General features: G+C 44.7%; 1 protein-coding gene across 3 annotated transcripts in view; it reads left to right on the top strand.

Annotated features, from left to right (window-relative positions):
- Positions 1-236: 236 nt before the first annotated feature.
- LOC147449187 (uncharacterized) overlaps positions 237-22,775 on the top strand; it is a 123,501-nt gene continuing 100,962 nt past the window's right edge. For 2 of the 3 annotated variants that reach the window (XM_086522565.1, XM_086522563.1), the window contains exons 1-2: positions 237-401; positions 1,361-1,489. In XM_086522565.1, coding sequence (XP_086378691.1) covers positions 365-401; positions 1,361-1,489 — 166 coding nt within the window. In that variant the 5' untranslated portion in view covers positions 237-364. The remainder of the gene's footprint in view (positions 402-1,360; positions 1,490-22,775) is intronic. The other variant, XM_086522564.1, reaches the window with a different exon arrangement.

Below are 22,775 nucleotides of genomic sequence, written 5' to 3'. Positions count from 1 at the left end.
TCATAGTAGTTTCCTTATTGAAATCACTTATGTGTCTCTCACTATGTGGCACATACCACACACATCATAGTTTTACTAGGTCCAAGTGAGTTTTTCCCCTTGTTACTTGGTAAGCCAAAGGCTCTTTTTGTCTTCTTTGAGCCCATGAGCCCCCAACGTGGTTGTTGGAAGAAAATAAAATATTCTCTCATGCGATAGATGTTAAGGTCTCACGGCGTTAAAAATTCTCTCTCTCAATTTGCCCGGTTCTCACATAGGCCTACTCATTTGCCTTCACTCGTTCGCTACTTCGAAAACTTAATCGCGCAACCATGACGAAGCTACAACACCACCTTTAGTGTTGCTTCTTTGCAGCTGGGAAGACATGCTCAGGGCGAAGGTTTTCTCGTCTGTCTGCAGAGGTCCGTCACGTGAGAGAGAGAGAGAGAGAGAGAGAGAGAGAGAGAGAGAGAGAGAGACATTGGATTTGACAGTGGATACAAGATTAAGCGTAAACTGGTAACCGTGAACTGGTCTTCTAAATGCAACACATGCACTGGTTTCACAAGATGAACATTGTATCCACTAGGAAAACTGTCTAAACGTTTATACTTCATAGCTAAGAGCTACAATTTACACGAAGGAATCATGCTAGCAGTCTTTTAGAATACTCTTGGGTTAAATCTTGCCTGGAGGGTGTAAGCAGTTGATAATGATAGTAAGAGTATTTGTCAAACATGAAGTCACGTCGTCATATAATTCTTTTGTTCTTTTGTACTTGCCAAGATGGTTAATCCATTGTCTCATCAGAGAAATGGTTTCTATTTTTAGATTAGAAGTCTTGAAGTCACACAATTCTTTAGTTTAATTCTGTAATTAGGAATGTGGCCTGCTGTTTACATGTTGACGGTGCAGATGAAGCCTTTTGCACTAACTCCATGAACTTGTGGGGTTACTAGAACAACATGTAGGCTATTGAAGGACAAAACACTTCGTAGTTTTCTTGTCTGGGTCCCTTCTATATTGATTGATTTCTTGTGCTGGACTTTATCATCATTACGTGGAGTTATTTCATTAAGGAAGAGCTATTTTCTGACCACATGATTGCATCTATATATTGGAACAACTTATCTGATCTAATGTTTATTTCCTACAAGCTGTTAATCTTGGATTGACAAGCCGCACAAGTGATTTGTGGGCCCTTTGTTGTATTTCTCCTCCAACTGGTCTTGAATGCAATGATTTTTGGACGACACAATCGATATTAAGTGGCAGGGGAGCTAATAATCACATTGAATGAAAATTAAAGCTGATTGTTTAACATATCCTTTCTTATTCTGCACATGAAAATTTGCAAACATAGGCTCGTGGATTGTCACAGGAAGTTTTCGCAGTGCAGTACAATCAAGGGTTCCAGCTCGATCAGTACATTCATGGCTACAGAGTTTGGATAAAGAAGCACCAGCAAAGCTTGGACCAGCATTTTTATGCTTGCGGCACAACATTTCTTGTAAGTTTCAAAATAAATTTCATTAGTGCTTCCCATTTCTTGTCTGATTAGAAGGAATTTCAACCATGGGCCCATGTTGTTAGTGGTTACATAAATTTTGTGTGCTGTAGGTTTTTTTCTTCTTAAAAATAATTTCTACACGTGATATTATTTGTTTTGCCTGATACAAGCAATTTGCAAGGTTGTCTTAAGTGAAGGCAATGGTGTGTAGAGCTAAGTGTCGCTTTCTTGTTCAAGCTTCGAGAATTGGCACTCTATTATGGATTTTTTCGTCTATCAAACTATAATTGCAGAAACACACACTCACACAAACTCTCTCTCCCTCTCTATCTCGTACCTAAAGTTTATGTTATGGTACCTGTAACGGGACGGGAACCACGTGCCAATGGAAAAGAATAGACTGAAGAACTTCAAGCGCTTCAAATAACAACTTAACTGAAAGAGATGCACGAAACACGAGACAAGGAGTGGTGGAGTTCCACCCCAAGAGAGCACTGGCCCCAAATCTTGGCACCTCTTTTGGTATTTCTTTATATTGTTGCAACATAGTACAACCGGTACTTTGTTCTCTGCACCTCACAGGGAGACGTGTTAGAGACTGAGCCCATGGCACATATCTAAAGGCCCTTGGCTTAAAAGCAATTTACAGTGAAAAGCTCAAGTCCAAAAGCATCTGGTCCCAAAAGCTGGCTACGCAAAATCCTACGACTGCCACGTCAGCAGCCTACAACGCAAATCATGGACGTCCGTATAGTTGCCACGTCAGCAGACTATTAGCGTAAATTGCGGAGCATTTGTATAGTTGCTGCCATGTCATCAGATGGCTGCGCAATGTTTTTGTGAGTGTGAGCCACTTTATTGTATTATTTTGTCCCTAGGCACTTGGGCCCCATTGGACAGGGTTCCATAAGCTGGTAAAAACTTCTTTAGTAGTAATTAGCCCCACTCGGCAAGGATCTGTGTAAGTTGGTGAGAACTTTTGCTTCTATTGCTATTTCTCCTTAGGGGTTAGGCCCCTCTGTCGGAGTCTGCAAGTTGGCTCCATTTTTTAGTGGCTTGACATGTCAGCAGTTTGTGACATCCCTCCCTTCTTGAAAGAAGAGTAATCGTCTACGATTACTCTTCTTTCAAGAAGAACAACTCAAGTTAGCTAAAAAATTTTTGAGGGTCATTCCGAGGGACAATCAATTTTCTCATTTCAGATCGGAGCTCTTGATATCCAAGGTCATTGGCTTCTTAGAATAATCTCATCCAATAAGGAGTATATTCTCATTCCAGATCAGAGCTCTTGATATCTTGGCATAGCAAAATTAGCCATCGCATCCAGACCACGCTGATCTTGAACAGTGTCTCCATGCACTAAAAATGCATACCGAGGTAATCTCACCCAATTTTAGTGACTGGCACATCACAATGCAACACATATGCCCACATATGCATGTTACAAGACACAAACGAACAACGACGCTAAGCACTCTCCTGAAACAGGCGTCTGCGGTATGAAGCTACTCAACGACTACCTTGTCACTTTCCCTGCAAATAGCCTAAAAAGGTCCGGGCCATGAGCTCATAGGACTGATACAACCAAACGCTTGCCAGACCGCAACTTGCTTCACTTGGAGGTTTCAAGTATACAACCAGATGCTCCCTAGACATCGTGTCTGCGTCGTTCGGAGGTTTTCCAGCGTACAACGAAATGCTCCTCAAACATCCCGTCTGCTTTGTTCCGAGGTTTTCAAGCATACAACACAAACATCCCGTCATGTTGTTACGAGGTTTAGACAATACCAAAAGAACATTTTTCACCACTCCACCTGGGAGTAAATCACCAAGCATTGAAACCAATATTAAAACCAAAGTCAAACAATTCAAATCGGCACCAAGACAGGTTTAAAACATATACCATTCATTTCAAACAAATTTCAAAGAGTACAGTCTCAAAGAGAGTTCAACAGTATTTAAATCAACTAGATAATTTATTTAGGTTTTTGTTTGGATAGCCGAACTTTGAGGATGATTGGCTTGTCCTTCTACATGAGTGTATTGGTACGGTTCCAGATCTGGAGGGTCGCATGGTTCTTGTCATGCCAAGGGATGCCCAAGAGATTGTCGCAATTGCCCAACTTTATAATGTGGAAATTGGCTTTTCCATGATAGCCTTGGATAGTCACTGGAAGAGCATCAATGAGCGGTACCACTTTTTGAGTTTGCCCCTTGGCTAGCTCGGCTTCAAGTTCTCCATCCTCTTCATAATCAAATTTCATTTGCTTCAAGAATTTTGGATGGATGAAGTTCTCTGTAGCTCCGGGGTCAAAGAAGATTAGGGCTTTCAAGTCGTTAACTTTGCCATATGCTTTTCACAATTCATTTGAACTCTTCAGATTAATGCCATAAATGTCAAGTACTAGTCCAATAGCAGGTCGAAGTCTCTTAGCCGCAAGTGGCCCTGGGGATCTTTCTATCATGGGAGCAAAAGATTGCTCTGAAGAAGTCGAGGCTTGCTGAGGACATGCAGTGAATGTATGCCTTGTTTTAAAACATTCGAAGCATCGGCCTTCATGTAAAAGGGTTTCTCATGTTGACGCTCTGTCAGACGAGGCCTTTGAGGTTGGGTTTCACGAGACTCTCAAGAATTTGTTTGTTGTTGCTGAGAGTTCTGGTTAGTGGCCGGAGTTGCTTCTGTGGTAAACTCCAGCTTTCCTTTTATCAGTTTGTAGCTGACCGCATGGTCCATAAGCTCTTGCATGGTTGAGACTTGCTTGGACAGACAATATTCTTGCAATGGTGGTGGTAGTCTAATGGTGTATGGCTCGCATTGGTCCTCCAAGGGAATGAACTTAAAGAAAGACACCGGAAGATAGATGTCGAGAAACCGTTGGTTATAGTCGTCCATGATCTCTGTGGCTAGCTTTTTAAAGTTGGTAATAGTCGTCCATGATCTCTGTGGCTAGCGTTTTCAAGTTGCCCCATTCTGACAAGATTTGGACTTTTGTCACGTGACACATCCAACCCTATGTGTCCGTGGACAAGCTATAGCATGACCAAGGTTTAGTTCAGTCAAGTCAATCTAGACACTTAGATTAGATGCATATCCCCTGGTTGCACACAACATGACCATCAGATTCCAGTCAGATCCCATCAGTAGCATTTTTACAATGCATAGACCTATTTTCCCTATTTTTGACATTTTTCACTTATTATTTTTAAGTGACTTTTGTTGGAAAGTAGGTAGGGCAATTTTGCTAAGTTTGTATATAAGCAAACCTAGCGCTAGCACTTTTTGGCAGAACAGACAGCAGGAGCACCTTGCTCAACAGGCAACTTCTCAGCAAGACCAACCCCCGCGACAACTCCGGCGTTTTCTCTCAACAGAAGGCCTAGCGTTTTTGCACCAAATCAGCCAGCGTTTTTGCACTTGTAGATTCCCGGCAACAGTAGATAGCAGATCAGCCCCAACGTTAGCAGATTTCCAAAGCATGTTGCTAAATTGGCTTTATCTGACAGAAAAGTAATTCTAAATGAATTATTGGAATTTTAAGTGAGTCTTTTTCTCACTGAGACATCCGAGTACAGAGTATCCCTAGTGCGTCATTCAAAGTAATGACAGGAGCACAACACTGTGAAAGGGAATATCTGTAAGGCCACCAAGAACGGGTACTTCTGATGCGTCACAACGGATGGGTGACAGGGAGCATCAGTAAGAAGTATCCGACCATCCGGGAACGGACATCTCTGATGCGTCATAGGATGGGTGACATAGAGCATCGTGAAGGGGATTGTATCGCAAGTTCGGTAGGAAAGGACTAGGTGATGGGTATTCCTGATGCGTCACAAGGTGGGTGATGGATGCATCGGAGAGGGGATATCCATAGTCGAGAGGAAATCCGAACTGGAAAAGAGGAATACGCGTAAAGACGCAAGCACAAGAAAAAAGATGGGTTCTTTGAAGCTTTTCTTAAAAGAGCGGAAAATTTTAACGAGTTTTCCGGGAAGAGCAAATGCTTTCCCACGAGGAATCTATGTCTGCATTGCATTTGTGCATGTGGTTGCATCTAGGGACGCTTGGGAAGTGTTGTGAAAAGCATTGTTTTAAACTATAAGGTTTTATTGAGTTTTTGGGCAGGTTCAGACCAATTTTAAAATATGCCGGCTGCCCACTTAATAAGTGGGCAGCCACTTAGAAAATAAAGCAACAAAACCAGCCAGCGAGTTCTCTCTCCCTATTTTAGGAAGAAAAAAAAAAAAAAAAAAAAAAAAAAAAACACGGCCGCGATCTCTACGCGAGCAGCTATTCGTGCAGTGGCCAAGGAGCTATAAAAGCACCACATGCCCTCACTGAAAAGGAGTCACCAATGTCAGCAAGAGAAGACTCTGCCGCCAGATAACGCAAGAGGTCGCGAGACTACGAAGCACGGAAGTCGCTTTTCCCGCGCAAGAGCGATAGGTATCTATTGTTGATTCGCCGTATGAATTGTTGTCGCGTGTTTGCGTGTGTGTTTGCAGGTACTTCATCGCCTACGCTTGGAAATTCCGGGAACGGAATTCGGAAATTGTCTGCGGAGTCTCGACTCCGAGTACAGACGGAAAAAGGATTGAGAGCTCGTCTCTCGGATTTCCCTTACGGGAAGGAACGACCATCGAGTCAGAGAATTAGAACGGAGGGGTTTTTCTCCGGTTCTTGTGCTTGTAAAAAGATTCTCCCTAATAAAGGATTCTCTCTAAGGGGGGGGACCAACCCATCTTTTGGTCCTCAGTACTGTGTCGATCTTCTCACTCTCTATCTATTTCTCTCTATATCCTCTGGCTTCAGTAATAAGTGATAAATCCTATTTATCCGAATGTATTTTATGTTGTTATGCGCTCCTGTTTGTGACAGTGGTATCAGAGCATGGTCTCCTCTCTTTCTTTATAAAAGAGGACTACTCTGGGAAGATACGGGAAGAAGACATGACAAGCCAAGAGAGAAGTAAGCAGGTGGAACGCTAAGTCCTGCAGGAAAAAGATCGCAGAGTTGGTAAAATTTTTCTCTCTGCAAGAAGTCGACACAAGACTTGGGATTCTCTGAGAAGGCGACAAGAGCATGATGCTCAAGAACCTAGAGAATCCAAGGAGCGGAATGCTCAAGATCCTTCAGAATCCAGAAAATGTCCATGAACATCAATCCAGAACCAAGAAATCCCGTCATTTCAGGAAGGATATGAAGAAGGTCTTTACACCTCAGAACACTCTGGTCAAGTTTCATACTTTTGACGGAAGGGAAGATGCCCTGAAAGCTACCGCTTAAATTCGACAGTTTGAAGTTGCCTTTGCAAATGGCAATTTCTCAGAAGCGTCGAAGGTGAGGCATGTGACCAAACACCTCAAGGGGAATTGCAAGTACTTGGTGGTATACCAAAGCTCTGCAAGAAACGTACAATAAGACTTGGATTCAATTTAAGGCTGAATTTTCCAACAAATTTTTTTTCCCCTATGCTTTGAGGAAGGCATCCAAGAAGATTGGGATCGGTTTGCCCAATAGGAACACAAGCGAGTCAAAGCAAGTAGTGGTTTACTCTTGCCAAGGTAGCTCCACTCTTGATCCTCTCTGAGGAAGGAAAGATGAAGAAATTCAACGAAGGACTTTTGCCCGAATTTTGTAGACGCATTTGCAAGGTACTTTGCACCAGATGGTGGAGTCAGCAATACAAAATGAAAGTTTACACCTTAGTGTACATAGAATCTAATCCCCGCATTGGGACGGGAACCATTGAACACAGAAACAATGAATTTTGTTACCTCTCTTCGAAGGATAAGTTGCTATCCAGAGAAAGTTTTGAGTAAGGGAATTCAATATAACTCCAGAGTTCTTGAATAGAAGACCCTCAAACTTTACGTGAGAGGACAGGTCTTTGATCAAAGTTAAATCTTTGAGGAATTCATAAACTGCGTATTGCTTTTATACACGAGATATGCATGTGTCTAACCAGAATAAACAATCACTCTCGAGTGTTAATGAGAGTAGAATTGAGTTGAAACGTTGCTTTATGCGATTGATTGGTTTGCTCAACCATCTGGAAGGTCAACTATTGATCTCATATCCGGTAGTTCACCAACAGATTACTTGCTATTGCGAGTAGGACGGCAGAAAGAAAGGAACCATTCGGAGCTTTCAACCAAGAAAAGCTTTCACTAAGCTTATGAACCAACACCCCCTACCCGGTCGGGGAAGACATGGTAGTGCTTTTCGCACAAGTGAATGAACACTCTCTTTACAAAGGAAGGAACAAGTGACGACTACGGCCTGTGATCAAGGAATCCAAGGATTGAAATCCTAGATTATTTGATGAGCGGGTTTTGCTCTAAGGTCGAGCAAGGGACTGTCAAGTTGAGACTCGAGAGTCATCGCTCTAAGGATCTTATGAAGGGAAGGTAATTTCCCAGGTTCACCAAACCTCTAACACAGTACACCTTTGGATACATGGATAACACATGAAGATGCAGACATATGCCAAGGAACTGGATGAGAGTTAGTTATACTCTCTTGAGCACCTTTTTGTGCGCAAGGATATTCCGACACAAGAATCTCTATTTGAGATGTGTTCGGTATAAGGAATTTGAGTTTCTCTACGGAGAAGAGGTTTTCTGATGGTCGTTGATCATTGAGTACGCTATGTGCTTTTACCATTACAGTAGCAACTTTTGGTTGCGGTATATATTTCTCTATGATCAGGTCAAGTAGCATTTACACGCTGCTGGAATAAATTCGAACTATTATGTTCGTAAGAATATAGTTTGCCAACCGTTTCAAAATGGTAAGAATCAAAGAGGGTTCGCTCTATTGTGACCGTTTGAACGTACGTTCAGAAAATGCTATGGCTAGAATCCTATTTGCCTGAGATTTTGCAAGGCATCATTGATGCTCGCAAGGTGAATCATTTTTTACCATTCTAATAGGAAGAGACTCTAATGGGCGTCTGGAAAACACTGCTGGTGGTAATAACTTGCAGGAGGAAAAGATTGGAAGGAAGTACCGCCGTGCACAAGGAATCTTTGGATTGGAACCGTCCGCCTACGTTGAGCGACGGCCTGGAACAAGAACCTTCTTTAATGTGATCGCAAACTCTGTTTGTGAAAGAAAGAGATCGAGCTTAATGCTCTATGACTTGGGCATTCCCTATGTGGGAGGACACGAGGTTTAATACCCTCTGGGCTAACAGCGTAGGATTATGCGCAAGGACAGACACCTAGATTGATTTCTAGGAGGAATATTCTTCTCGAGGTTGAGAAGGCGAAAGTGAGTTAACAGATTTTCGGAAAGACGTGAATGATGAGTTCTTACGTGGCTTGTAAGTTTATGATTGGTGAAGGATATCCTCGAGGGACTAGAGGAAGGACATGAACCGGTAAGGTAAGTATTGAATTATTGGATTTTTGTTTCATTTAATTTCTAAGTTCTCTTTTGAGAAAGGACTAGCTCAACTCACCATTGAGCAAGATTTGAAATTTTCCGGTTTCTCCTTGGCAGTTCAGTTGGACCTCTACAGTTGAGGACAACTGTTTATAAGTGAGAGGGATGTTGCTAAATTGGCTTTATCTGACAGAAAAATAATTCTAAATGAATTATTGGAATTTTAAGTGAGAGGGTTTTTCTCATTGGAGACATCCGAGTACAGAGTATCCCTAGTGCGTCATTCAAAGTAATGACAGGAGCACAGCACTGTGAAAGGGAATGTCTGTAAGGTCACCATGAACGGGTACTTCTGATGCGTCACAACGGATGGGTGACAGGGAGCATCAGTAAGAAGTATCCGACCATCCGGGAACGGATATCTCTGATGCGTCATAGGATGGGTGACATAGAGCATCGTGAAGGGGATTGTACCGTAAGTTCGGTAGGAAAGAACTAGGTGATGGGTATTCCTGATGCGTCACAAGGTGGGTGACGGGTGCATCGGAGAGGGGATATCCATAGTTGAGAGGAAATCCGAATTGGAAAAGAGGAATACGCGTAAAGACGCAAGCACAAGAAAAAAGATGGGTTCTGAGAAGCTTTTCTTAAAAAAGTGGAAAATTTTAACGAGTTTTTCGGGAAGAGCAAACGCTTTCCCGCGAGGAATCTATGTGTGCATTGCATTTGTGCATGTGGTTGCATCCAGGGACGCCTGGGAAGTGTTGTGAAAAGCATTGTTTTAATCTATAAGGTTTTATTGAGTTTTTGAGCAGGTTCAGACCAATTTTAAAATATGCTGGCCGCCCACTTAATAAGTGGGCAGCCACTTAGAAAATAAAGCAACAAAACCAGCCAGCGAGTTCTCTCTCCCTATTTCGGGAAAAACAGCCAAAAAAAAAAAAAAAAAAAAAACGGCCACGATCTCTACGCAAGCAGCTATTCATGGAGTGGCCAAGGAGCTATAAAAGCACCACATGCCCTCACTGAAAAGGAGTTACCAACGTCAGCAAGAGAAGACTCTGCTGCCAGATAACACAAGAGATCGCGAGACTACGAAGCACAGAAGTCGCTTTTCCCGCGCAAGAGCGACAGGTATCTATTGTGGATTCGCCATACGAATTGTTGTCGCGTGTTTGCGTGTGTGTTTGCAGGTACTTCATCGCGAAGGAGAAGCGAGAAGGCTTCGGCCTACGCGTGGAAATTCCGGGAACGGAATTCGGAAATTGTCTGCGGAGTCTCGACTCCGAGTACAGACGGAAAAAGGATTGAGAGCTCGTCTCTCGGATTTCCCTTACGGGAAGGAACGAGCGTCGAGTCAGAGAATTAGAACGGAGGAGTTTTTCTCTGGTTCTTGTGCTTGTAAAGAGATTCTCCCTAATAAAGGATTCTCTTTAAGGGGGGGGGACCAGCCCATCTTCTGGTCCCCAGTACTGTGTCGATCTTCTCACTCTCTATCTCTCTCTATCTATTTCTCTCTGTATCTTCTGGCTTCAGTAATAAGTGATAAATCCTATTTATCCGAATGTATTTATATTGTTATGCGCTCCCGTTTGTGACACAGCAACACAACAGATTTCCCCGCAAGGTCAGTTTTTAGCCCTAGCGTTTTTGGTTTGCAGATCAACCTTAGCGTTTTTGCAGATCTTCGCGACAGATGCAGCCCTAGAACCAACGTTTTCAGTTTTCAGCAGTCAGACATCGCAGAAGAAGTCCCGAACCTCGTAGATCTCACCTTCCCGCAACAGATCCTCGCTGCATGGTCAGATCCAGCGAAGTTCGCAGTTTCAGCCCGAAAAACGCAAATTTGAGCATCTGCGTTTTCAGCGCATCGTCGTCGCATCGTCGCCATCGACATCGTCACCGGCAAAGAGTTAGAATTCAGCAGAGAAAGATTTACAGATTTCAGCCCTTAGCATTCCTAGATTTGTGGCCGTCTCGTCGTCGTCCTCATCGTCGACAAGTCCAAGCATTGTAGAGATTTGTGCAATCTATAGTAGACCACGCTCGCCATCGAGAGTGGGGCCTTCGGAGGAGGGTTTTACAACATCTTTGGTGTCGTATTCTCTTCTCTCTCTATCTCTCAGTCTCATACACTTTCACGCACAGTGTCCATTCACTTTGTTTGTGTTCATTGCACTCTCTCACTAAAGGAACGGAAGTCTCTCTCTTCCGTAAGTAAAAAGGAACCTTGAGCACAGTTTGGAGCACTCATCTTGAGCAAAGTTCAACATTCATTCCGCTGCACCTTACATTGGTATCAGAGCTTTGGCAGTGTTCTGTATCACTCAAGGAAAGAACCACAAGAACCACATAATTTTTTTTGCTTGTTGAGGTCTCACGAACCCAAAGTTCACTTGGGCGTGTTGATTCCTAATCATGTTTTTGAAGAGTGACAGGAAACCCAAGAAAGAAGGGCTTTTCCAGCCTCCCCTTGTGCCTCTTTTTACTCATTGAGAGCGGACTGTGCACTTAGCGGCCGGCCAATCGACGTGAGGTGGGAAAAAGCAACCTTGGTGTGAGCGGAAGGCCGCCAAGGGGTGCACTCGCGGAAAAGAGCAGATCTGGGGTGAAGAGAAGATTCTTCTCTAACACAGATTGCAAGCGAAAGAAGAACCTTAAGAACCTTAAGAACTTAAGACCCTCAAGAACCCAAGAACCCAAGACCCACAAGAACCCATGTTCCTTGTGAACTTAAGAACCCAAGGCCACAAGAACCCACGACTTCAGTGGATGGTTATCACTCGAAGCAGAATGGATACCTCGCTTGGAGGTGACGAGCATGGGAGAGGCGAAGAAGAATTTTCCCCACCAGGAGGTTTTTCCGACCCTCCCCCTTCCCCATCTACGCCAAGAATTGCACTAACTCCTATGGAGGAGTTGGAGCAGATGTTTATGGACAGGAAGCTAGAACGCGAAGCAAGAAGAGTAGAAAGAATGGCAGAATTTGATCGCAGACACGTAGAAAGAAAATCAGAAAGAGAAGCAGAAAGAAAGGCAGCCATAGAGCGTGAGCATGAGCAAGCGCGACACATGCAAGAGTTGTCGCGACTCTTTTCTCAAGTGCATGCACAAATGCAAGAGATTCAGGAAAAGGAGACTCTCTCAGTCTCTTCGTCTCCAAAGCATGACACATAGGATTTGCATGATGATAAGCATGATGAATTTCATGATAAGGACAAGCATGATGATTTGCATGATGATCAAGATGTGGTTTCTCACAAGCATGATGATTTGCATGATGATCAAGATGTGGTTTCTCACAAGCATGATGATTTGCATAAAGATGATGTGATTGTTCACAAGAATAATGTGTTAGTTGATACTTTCTCTAGTGAAGCTAACCTCATTGCAAATTCGATCAATCACGAAGAACCGATCTTGGCTCTTGAGCCTAGGTCCAAAGAACCCTTACAGGAATTACTATGTGTTCGAATGATTTGTCCAGCACACATTGTACGAGTGTTTCATTCGTGATCGTTTTGTCTATTTTCGTCAGTGTCTTTATGTGATCCCTTTTCCTAGGCATGACATATTGTACGTTGAGCACGCTTCACTCATGAATGAGCACGAATGTATGCGAATTATTCATGAAAAGCTGCAAAGTATGCATTCAAGGAAGTCACATTTCATGTCTCTTCCTTGGCACGACACAGTTGTAGAAAGAGCACATGAAAGTATTAGCACCAAGCATGGGCATTTCCGTTGTGAATTGCCACAGTTCATTACTTTAGATCAGAAGAGAACGATTCGATCTCATTGTTTGTGTGTGTGTGGTGAACGGTTTGGCACTTCGTCTATTTGTTCATCTACATTGCATGCAGAGTCTTTTAGGAAGACGAGATTTTTTCTAGTCACTTTACATAGAATAGGTATGTTCATGTTTTTGTGTTGGAAGTGGTTTCAGGAATTTTCAACCTTAGAGATTCTTGCAGAAGGTAGACGCATGACTATCGACGAAGTAGAAGCATTGAAGGAGCCATAGAAGACTTTGTGTCGCTTTTGGCGCGGCCCAAAGAAGCAAGCGTTGCAGACCTTTATGAAGTTCAAGTATCGCACGACCCACACATCAGAGTGGGTCGACGAAAAGTCCTTTCCAGGATTCCGGATGTTATTGGCGATCTCCCTCGACGCCATACAGTTCGGTACCAGTACCTCACTTTGAAAAGGAAGGGATGTCACGTGACACATCCAACGCTGTGTGTCCGTGGACAAGCTATAGCATGACCAGGGTTCAATTCAGTCAAGTCAGTCTAGAATAGGAAGTGATCTGGCACTTTTGTGAGTCTGTTCGCAGACCGTGCATGTCCAAACACTTAGATTAGATGCATATCCTCTGGTTGCACACAGCATGACCATCAGATTCCAGTCAGATCCCATCAGTAGCATTTTTATAGTGCATAGACCTATTTTTCCTATTTTTGACATTTTTCACTTATTATTTTTAAGTGACTTCTGTTGGAAAGTAGGTAGGGCAATTTTGCTAAGTTTGTATATAAGCAAACCTAGCGCTAGTACTTTTTGGCAGAAAAGGCAGCAGGAGCACCTTGCTCAACAGGCAACTTCTCAGCAAGACCAACCCCCGCGACAACTCTGGCGTTTTCTCTCAACAGAAGGCCTAGCGTTTTTGCACCAAATCAGCCAGCGTTTTTGCACTTGCAGATTCCCTGTGACAGTAGACAGCAGATCAGCCCTAGTGTTAGCAGATTCCCACAGCAACATAGCAGATTTCCCCGCAAGGTCAGTTTTCAGCCCTAGCGTTTTTGCTTTGCAGATCAACCTCAGCATTTTTGCAGATCTTCGCGACAGATTCAGCCCTAGAATCAGCGTTTTCAGTTTTCAGCAGTCAGACATCGCAGAAGAAGGTCATATAACTGTGTGCAAATATTGTTTTGAAAGCTTGACAGATCCTTGGAGCATGCGGTGGTTGTAGTTTTGGCATCTCAAGTGAATTGCCCAATGTGATCCCATTATTTAGTTTGGTTTTTAAGTATTTATTTTACTTATTTGTCAAAGTTTGGGTAGGGCAATTTAATGAGGTTGCTATATAAGTAACCCTCGGCCCCCATTGTATTATCATCAATTCATTGCCAAGGGTGGTTGGTTTAGCTCTCTCTCTCTCTCTCGCGTGCGCACATGCTTTCTCCCCTTGGTCTCTACGCTTCCACATCGTCGAGTTTGACATGGTATCAGAGCGGTGTGATCTGTAACTATGGTGGAGCAAGGCGTTTTTAAGAGAAGAAAAGTTTCACCGCGCAGAGAAGCCCGTGGAGAAGCCGGCCGCTAGTGGGTTGTCTTTAAAAATTCATTGGCATTTTTGGTAGCATCTCAACAGGCAGCGTTTTTGGTCTCGAGGATTTCAGTGGAAAGGCTCAATCGGCGTTTTGTAAAGACGAGGTTCAAGCGTGGCGTTTTGAAAGGCATCGACGCCAGCGGCAAGGCCAAGTGTGTGTTGTTCAAATTGCCATCTCTGGCAGAGCGTTTTAAAACGCTGATTTCAAGGTGGGGTCTAGGGACGCAGCTGTTGCAGTTAACACTCTCTGCTGGACAGCGTTTTGAAACGCTGTTGAGGCTTAAGAGCAGATTTCGGCTAGCATTTTGAGATGCTTTGGGCAGGCGCTGGTCACTACAGCGCTGAGCGTTCTGAGACGCCGTCAATGGAACGTCAATGGTGGACCGTCAAGCAACAAAATGGCTTGTTGAGCGCTTGAAGCTCCTGTTTTGGGACAGCTTTATGCACGACCTTTTGATACGCTGCCGGATGAAGGCTTCCTCCACTTGCCAGTGTGGTGGTCATTTAAGCACGGCGATGGAAGACTCGGACCCTTGTGTTGGAGTTCAAGTTATTGGTGTTTGAACTCGTTGGTCCGGTTGAAGGCACATGCATCTTGTAGGGAACCAATCAGACGTATCTAAAACACTATGGATGAGTGCGCACCAATCCATTGTTGTTGGTTGGTAGGACGTGTTTCGCAGTTCATTATCTAGGAGTATTATATTTCGGACGTGATGTGTTCACAGTTCATGAATGGGGATTTTTGGATGTAGTGTGGCCTACATTTCAATTTTCTAAAAGGCAACCGATGCTCAAGATGGCATTCTTCTAAGGTACAAAGTTGAGGGTAGCATAGTCGAGTGTATCCAGTGGAAAGGATCCTCTACTTCCTCTACTGATCCTCTACTTTCTCTACTGGGGTGTCCATGGTAGCTTCTTCTACTTGGTCTCACTATTTATGTCTGGGAGTTATAGTTTTTGCATCTTAAGTGAACTTCCCAATGTGATCCCATTATTTAGTTTGTCTTTCAACATAGTACAAGCCGGAACTCCAGACTCTGCACCTTCTCCAGGAAGCATGCTAGAAAATGAGCCCTAACCTCATATTTAAAGGCCCTAGGCCCCAAAAGCAGTTTACAGTAAAAAGCCTTCAAACTCAAAAGCATTTGGTCCAAAAGCAAAGCCAAAAAGCTGCCAGCGTAATTTACGAAAATCCGTACAACCTGCCACGTCATCACCGGAAATCCGTACAGCTTGCCACGTCATCAACCAGCGTAAGTTTTGAAAATCTGCCACGTCATTAGCAGCTACGCAATTTCTTGTGTGTGTGTGGGTCCTGCTTTATTTCCTTTATGTCACTTGGGTCCCCATCGGACGGGGTCCCCATAAGTTGGTAGGACTTCTTCTGTTACTTATTCTTCTTAGGGTTTAGGCCCCTTGGCCGACATCTGCAAGTTGGCTCCCTTCTTCAGGGCTTTGACACGTCAGCAGTTTGTGACAATCAAGCCACTAAAGAACATAGCCAACCTGTAGATCCTGATCGAGAAGCCTAAACTTTAGAAGCAACAGAAGAAGCAAAAGAAGTTACCACCAACGTATGGGACCCCATCCGATGGGGCCCAAGTGCCACAGACAATAATTAATGCTGGATCCACACACACACACACACACACACACAGAAGCGTTAAAAATTGATGATGTGGTAATTGTACGGCCAGCCCGGAATTTACGCTGACATGATGACGTGGCAGCAGTACGGATTTCCTTGTTTTGCGCTGTCAAGAGTTGACGTGGCAGGTGTACGGATTTCCGTAATTCACGCTGATAGCTTTTTGGGCTAAACGCTTTTGGGCTTGATGCTTTGAGTTTGTAGCTTTTCATGTAATTGCTTTTCATAGGCCAAGAGCCTTTAAATATGAGCCAAGGGCTCATTCTTTGACATGCTTCTTGGAGAAGGTGCAGAGTTTGGAGTACCAGCGTTGTATCAAGTTCAAGCAATAGAAAGAAATATTGAAAGGGGCGCCAACGTTTGGGGCCAGTGCTCTCTTGGGGTGGAACTCCGCCACTCCCTGTCTCGTGTGTCGTGCACTCTCTCTCTTTCAGTTCAATTGTTATTTGAAGTACTTATAGTTGTTCAGACTGTTCTTTTCTGTTGGCACGTGGTGCATGTCCCTGTGACGACAATTAATTATAAGCCTCTCTATAGCCCAGGATAATCACTGCACCCCGACCCATTGGAGTTCACCTTCAAAACTCACACAATTCGTCTACAAACCTTGCACACAACCGTGCAAGCACAACCTTCACACTTAGCACAGCTTGCTGTCAGCTCCCATACAACACAAACCACTATCTCTCTCTCTCTCTCCCCCACAACACAGGTTCGGAGAGGCACACACTTCTCAACCGACACCACACAATAGGGACAGAGCAAAGATGAGAAGGGGAAAAATAGGCAAAGAGATGACCTCAAATGTCGCTATGACCTTCTTCGATTAACGACAAAAAGATGACTACAACTTTGATAATTTCCTGCTAACACACGATGTATCAATCTCCGATACGACGAACAACACTGATGCCGCCTCGGCCCGGCCTTCTTCTTGGAGGTGCAAGCAAATTACCTTCGCCTTCTATGCTCTGCCCGCTTCTCCCTCCTTCCTCCTTCTTCTCCAAGCACTCCTCACGTTCATGCCAAAATAAAACCCCAAACTGCCAAAAAACGGGCTGTTTTGATGCCCTTGAGGGACCCACTTTTTCCACTCTATTTTAAGCCGCTCGTTTTTTGCGTGTGACGGCGCCCCTCACGGGTTTGCCTTGAGCCCCATGCGTGAGAACCCTTCTTTCCAAGTGGGGCACCGGTGCACCCCTCCTTTGCTTTCAAAACTTTTGGTCCGATCGGGCGCGAGAACATCGCTGCCACGTCATCACCCGTCTCGCGCGTAGCACCGCCTAGGGCCGCCAGCAGACGTCGAACGCGCCACCACTACCATAGTTACAGGGGACGGAGGGGACGCCCTAGGGACGGGGGACGCCCGGTTCCGGGACGGGGACGGGTGGGGACGGACGGAAAATGGGCTGCCAAGTGGGAACACAGGCAAAACGTCCCGGGGATGGGAGGGGACGGCAGGGGCTGGGAGGGGACTTTTTTAAAATTTAAAAAATTGATCATTTCTAGTGGCTAGTTCCTCTCTAATAGCCATATGTTTGAACTCTGAAGCACCCCAATGGCTATAAAAGCCACCCTTTGGTTCCTCATTTCTCGATGTTTTCTTAGCACATTTGCGTCTATATGACTCATGTTCTTTGGTCTATTTAGTGTAAATTTGTGGTCAAAGTGATGCTCTATGTGTGTGGCATGTGTGTAGGTCAAAAAATGCCAAAAAAACTCCTTTTTTTTTTGCCGTTCCGACCTCCGTCCCTGTTCCTGACTTTTGCTGTCCCGTCCCCGTTCCCGACCCCGACCCGCCGTCCCATGTAACTATGACCACTACACCACTGTATAGAGCCGACGGCTCCCCGCCATATCCTAGAGCTCCATGAGCTCCCATTCCCCTTGTGATGCCTATGAAGAGTGCCCGTCCCAGCATATGTACTCCGGCTTCTTGCGTGCGCATGTGGATATCCCATGCCACGTGGCACCGCCCCATGCGAGCCCTCTTTGCCCCCAAAGTTCATGATTTTCAAGGCAAGCACAAAGATAGTTTTTTTCTTATTTCTTCCGGCTCTTCCCCTCTGCAAATAGGTGCTCACCGATCCGATGATCGGGCTATTTGAACTCACCAAAAGCTACTGTCCAGGAGCTCACCTTCACCCGTATGCTCCTCCCTTTGACAGTTTGACGACCTTGAACGACGCACATCAAAACTGGCAAGAAACCCCAGATACCATACTGCAAACAATTGTCGGCAACTTCAAACTCCAATATTTGACCGATCTGGGCCCCGTTTGACGTGTAGTCACTTCCAACTGATTCACCACAATACATACCATGATCCAAAAGCCCTTTGAGGCCCACAAAACACCTGACGGCACGACTCCCCATGCAGTCAGGCGGGCACCAACCTCGCCCTCGACAAAACTTTCACTGACCATAAACTGCAATCCGTAGCTCCGATGTGCAATTTGAAAAGACGGGCATGCTCCATAAATCGAACACTACACGTCCATACAATGATATCCTCTTGGGCCACCTGTCCTCAGCTGCCCTATCCGGCAAGAATCTGCAACACATCGCACCTTCAACCTCCAATATCTTGGCTCCGTAGCTCGGTTTGATGAGCCGTCTGGACCAAGTCCCTCAGCACTTCAAGCTCTACATATCTGGACCAAAAAACAGCACTTTGATCACCCTTTCTGACACCCTTTCAGGCCCTATCTGGAGCCCTTTTGGCCTAAAAAACCACATAAAGGATACATCTCTGCTGCCATTTACCTGCACAAGTTCTTCCCATCTGCTCTAGTCCTTTGCCATGCATCTATAAGCATACACATCAGTGCCTCTGCCCTTTGCTATGGTCGACACACTTTGGCTGCACCATCATTGCCCAACCCTCTTGTTGAGCATTCATGCTCAACCAAAAAACACCTTTATTCTTCTACCTGCTGCAAAAAACTGATAAACATTTTTCAAAATTGAGAGCGAACAAAAAAAAACTACTGTATGTACAAGGTCTTATTCGCGGCTAGTGTAAATTCTGTTCAGGTTGGTTGCCCAACCCTCTCCATCAAAACCTGATGCAGTGCTGGCACCAATTCCCTCTGAAAATATGGCTTGAGACGCACACCATTCACCCTGTTCTTAAGAAGACGACCATTCATCCGCATCAGGAAATAAGTACCATTAGGAAAGGCGTGATGAACTTTGTAAGGCCCTATCTACTTCTTCTGTCACGTGACACATCCAACCCTGCGTGTCCGTGGACAAGCTACAGCATAATCAGGGTTCAGTCAGCATAATCAAAGTTCAGTCAGTCTAGATTAGAAGTGATCTGGCACTTTTGTGAGCCTATTCGTAGACCGTGCATGCCCAGTCACTTATTGTAGATGCATATCCTTTGGTTGCACACAGCATGATCATAAGCATTCCCATCAGAATCCATCAGAATCCTTCAAGGGAATTTTCCAGTGCATTTAGCCTATTTTCCCTATTTTTGACATTTTCCACTTATTACTTTTAAGTGACTTTTGTTGGAAAGTAGGTAGGGCAAATTGAGTAAGTTTGTATATAAGCAAACCTAGACTAGCACTATTTGGCAGAACTTAGAAGAGGCAACAGGAGCCAAGCTCAATAGGCAATTTCTCAGCAAGACCAAGCCTTGGTGGATTCCCTCCAAGCAGCAGATTCCCCCTCATCCCAACGTTTTTGGAAAGCAAGCCTTAGCCTTGGCGTTTTGGCATTAGCAGTCATCGCCATACCTCTCAGCCACTAGCGCTTGCATCAGCATCATCATCCATCGCCGGAAAGCAGTCAAGCTAGCGTTTTTGACAGATGTAGCGTGACGTTTTCATGAGGATTCAGCCCCCTAAAGAAGCAGCAAGATCAGCCGTAAAGAAGTAGCAGATTCGGCCCGGAAAGACCATCAGTTTTCAGCCTTTAGGAACCTCAGTTTTCAGCCTTAAAGAACCTCTGTTTTCAGCCCTAAACCTGGATATTTTCAGCGACAAAGACCCACAGAAACAGCCCCCAAAATCAGCGTTTTTGGCTCAGTAGCAGATTTCACCCCATAGCGTTTTTGGACAGCATCAGAAAGATTGCAGATTTCAGCCCTTAGGTCGACTTCGTCATCTCCGTCGTCATCGTCGACATAGCCTAGACTTGCATCAGTCTCATGCATTCCATTTGTACCAGATTGTGCAATCATAAATAGACCACTCTCGGCGACGAGGGTGGGGCCTTTGGAGGAGGGTTTTACAACGTCTCTGGTGTCGTATTCTCTTCTCTCTCTATCTCTCAGTCTCATACACTTGCACGCACAGTGTCCATTCACTTTGTTTGTGATCATAGCATTCTCTCATTAAGAACGGAAGGCTCTCCCTGCCATAAGAACAAAAGGAACCTTGAGCACAGTTCGGAGCACTCATCTTGAGAAAACGCAAACAATCATTCTGCTGCACCTAACATTGGTATCAGAGCTTTGGCAGTGTTCTGTATAACTCAACGAAAGAACCACATAATTTTTTTTGCTTGTTGAGGTCGCGCGAACCTAAGTTCGCTTGGGCGTGTCGATTCCTAATCGTGTTTTTGAAGAGTGACAGGAATCCCAGGAAAGAAGGGCTTGTCCAGCCTCCCCTTGTCTCTTTTCACTCATTGAGAGCGGACCGTGCACTTAGTGGCCGGCCAATCGACGTGAGGTGGGAAAAAGCAACCTTGGTGTGAGCGCAAGGCCACCAAGGGGTGCGCCCGCGGAAAAGAGCAGAACTTGGGTGAAGAGAAGATCCTTCTCAAACGCGGTTTGCAAGCGAAAGAAAACCTGAAGAACGTGAAGAACCTCAAGAAACTCAAGAACCCAAGAACCCAAGACCCTAGTGCATGGTCATCACCCGAAGCGGAATGGATACTTCGCATACAGGTGGTGAGCATGAGAGGCGACGAAGAGTTCTCCCCACCAAGAGATTTTTCCGACCCTCCCTCTTCGCCATCTACGCCACGAGTCGTACCAACTTCTATGGAGAGATGGTCAAATCGATGTTGGAGATGATGGCACAACAACAAGAAACGAATTGAGTTGCGTTGGCACAACTAGCAAGAAAAGCAGAACAACATGAAGCTAAGGACCGCGAGTGCGACGAAAGAAACGAAAGAATTGCGGCACAACAAGAAGCAAATCGCATTAACATGATGGCCAAACAAGAAGAGACTCGCATTGCTTTGGAACGCGAACGCGACGAACGAAAAGAAAGAAAAGAACAAAGAAAGGAAGAAGCGGCAGCACGAAGCGCAGCCTTGGAGGCCTAGCGTGCAGCTCAAAAAGTGGCCTTGGAGATCGAGCGTGAGGCTCAAAGAGAACTACACACTCAAGAATTGATTCGACAAGTACTCGCCTCGAAATCCGAACCAGCCAAAGATCGTGGGAGTTCCTCAAGTGGCGCAAGCCACGATATGGATTCCAATCATCCAGTCACAGAGAAATTGACTTTCAGTAAGTATGATGGTAAGATGGATGCTACGGTTATTCATTCTTGGTTGCATCAATTTAATGCTTATTTTGCGACAACTAAGAAGACAGTAAATAGCAAAGTTTTGACGGTAGCCATGTACCTTGCCGGTGATGCCATTAATTGGTACCACGCATGGCAAGAGGCACAGTTAGCCGCGCACCTAGAGGAAGCCGACGAATTCACGCCCCTTTCCTTCAATGGGGCTGATTTCCAAGACAAGCTCAAGGCGCGGTTTATGCCACCTCAATACCTCGCACGATTGAAGGACGATTGGCGCGCTCTAAAGCAAAATGGTATGCCAGTTATGTCTTTTTCTAATCGTGTTTTGCAGCTAGGTACCTAATTACGCAAGTCGGATGATGGACGCAAAGAGGCATTCCTTTTTGGGTTATATGACTATATCCAGTTTGATGTAGAAGTCTTCGATTCAATCGATCTCAACAAGGTGGTAGCGATTGCTCTCGCACAGGGGATGAAGCACAACAAGGGAAAGCCTAAGGAGAACAAGACTTCCAAGAGTACCTCGTAGAGTTCTCAGAACCCTCAGAACGGTAAGAATGGTAACTCTTCTAACCAATCTTCCAACAGTCTCTCAGAAAAGAATTCTTCCAATCAACTTAAGGGTAAGGCTGATACAATTGCTAAACCTAAGCTTACTCCAGATGAAAAGGTAGCACAAGGAATTGTAGGAGGATACATCACGTCGGAAGAGCAAAGCACTTATTCTAAGGAAGGTCGTTGTTTTCATTGTCACATTAAGGGTCACATAAAAAGAACATGTCCTAAGCTTGAAGCGAATGAATCTAAAGAATCCACAGAACCCATTTCCTCTGTCAATGCAATTAATGATAACACGAGTGTGCCCCAAGTTTCTCTTGACCCTCCCATTGATGATTCTCTCATTAAATGTTATGGTCAGGTGTCGGGGCAGCGTTTTGTCATATTGTTTGACCCAAGTAGTATGCATGATGTGATCAGTCCCTCTCTTGTTGAGAGAGCCCGCTTAGAAGTTAGTCAGAAATCTCCTCTTGAGGTCTCTGGCTTTGTTCCCGGTATGGACTCTCTCATCACACAGGAGTGTCTTGGTGTTTTGTTTACAATTCAACAACAAGCTGCTTTCACTAGAAGATTTGTTGTCTCTCCTCTCTCAGGATGTGATATGATTTTGGGCATTCGATGGTTTCGTGATGTTAACCCTCTCATTGATTGGGAGGCTAACACTTTCACTCTCAATGCCAAAAGTGATTCTCCCATTGTCATTCATGGAGAGGACATTGTTCATTCTCCTTCTCTCATTGCTAATATGCAGGACAAGATTGAAAGGATTCATGAGAAGGAGACTCTCTCAGTCTCTTTTGCTCCAAAGCATGACACACAGGATTTTCATGATTATGAGAATCATGATAATGATTTGATTGACAATG

This window comes from Adiantum capillus-veneris, chromosome 10 (assembly GCF_014529385.1).
Source record: "Adiantum capillus-veneris isolate H3 chromosome 10, ASM1452938v2, whole genome shotgun sequence".
Taxonomy (NCBI): domain Eukaryota; kingdom Viridiplantae; phylum Streptophyta; class Polypodiopsida; order Polypodiales; family Pteridaceae; genus Adiantum; species Adiantum capillus-veneris.
The sequence above is the reverse complement of the archived record's forward strand: the minus strand, read 5'-3'. Positions and strand labels throughout refer to the sequence as shown.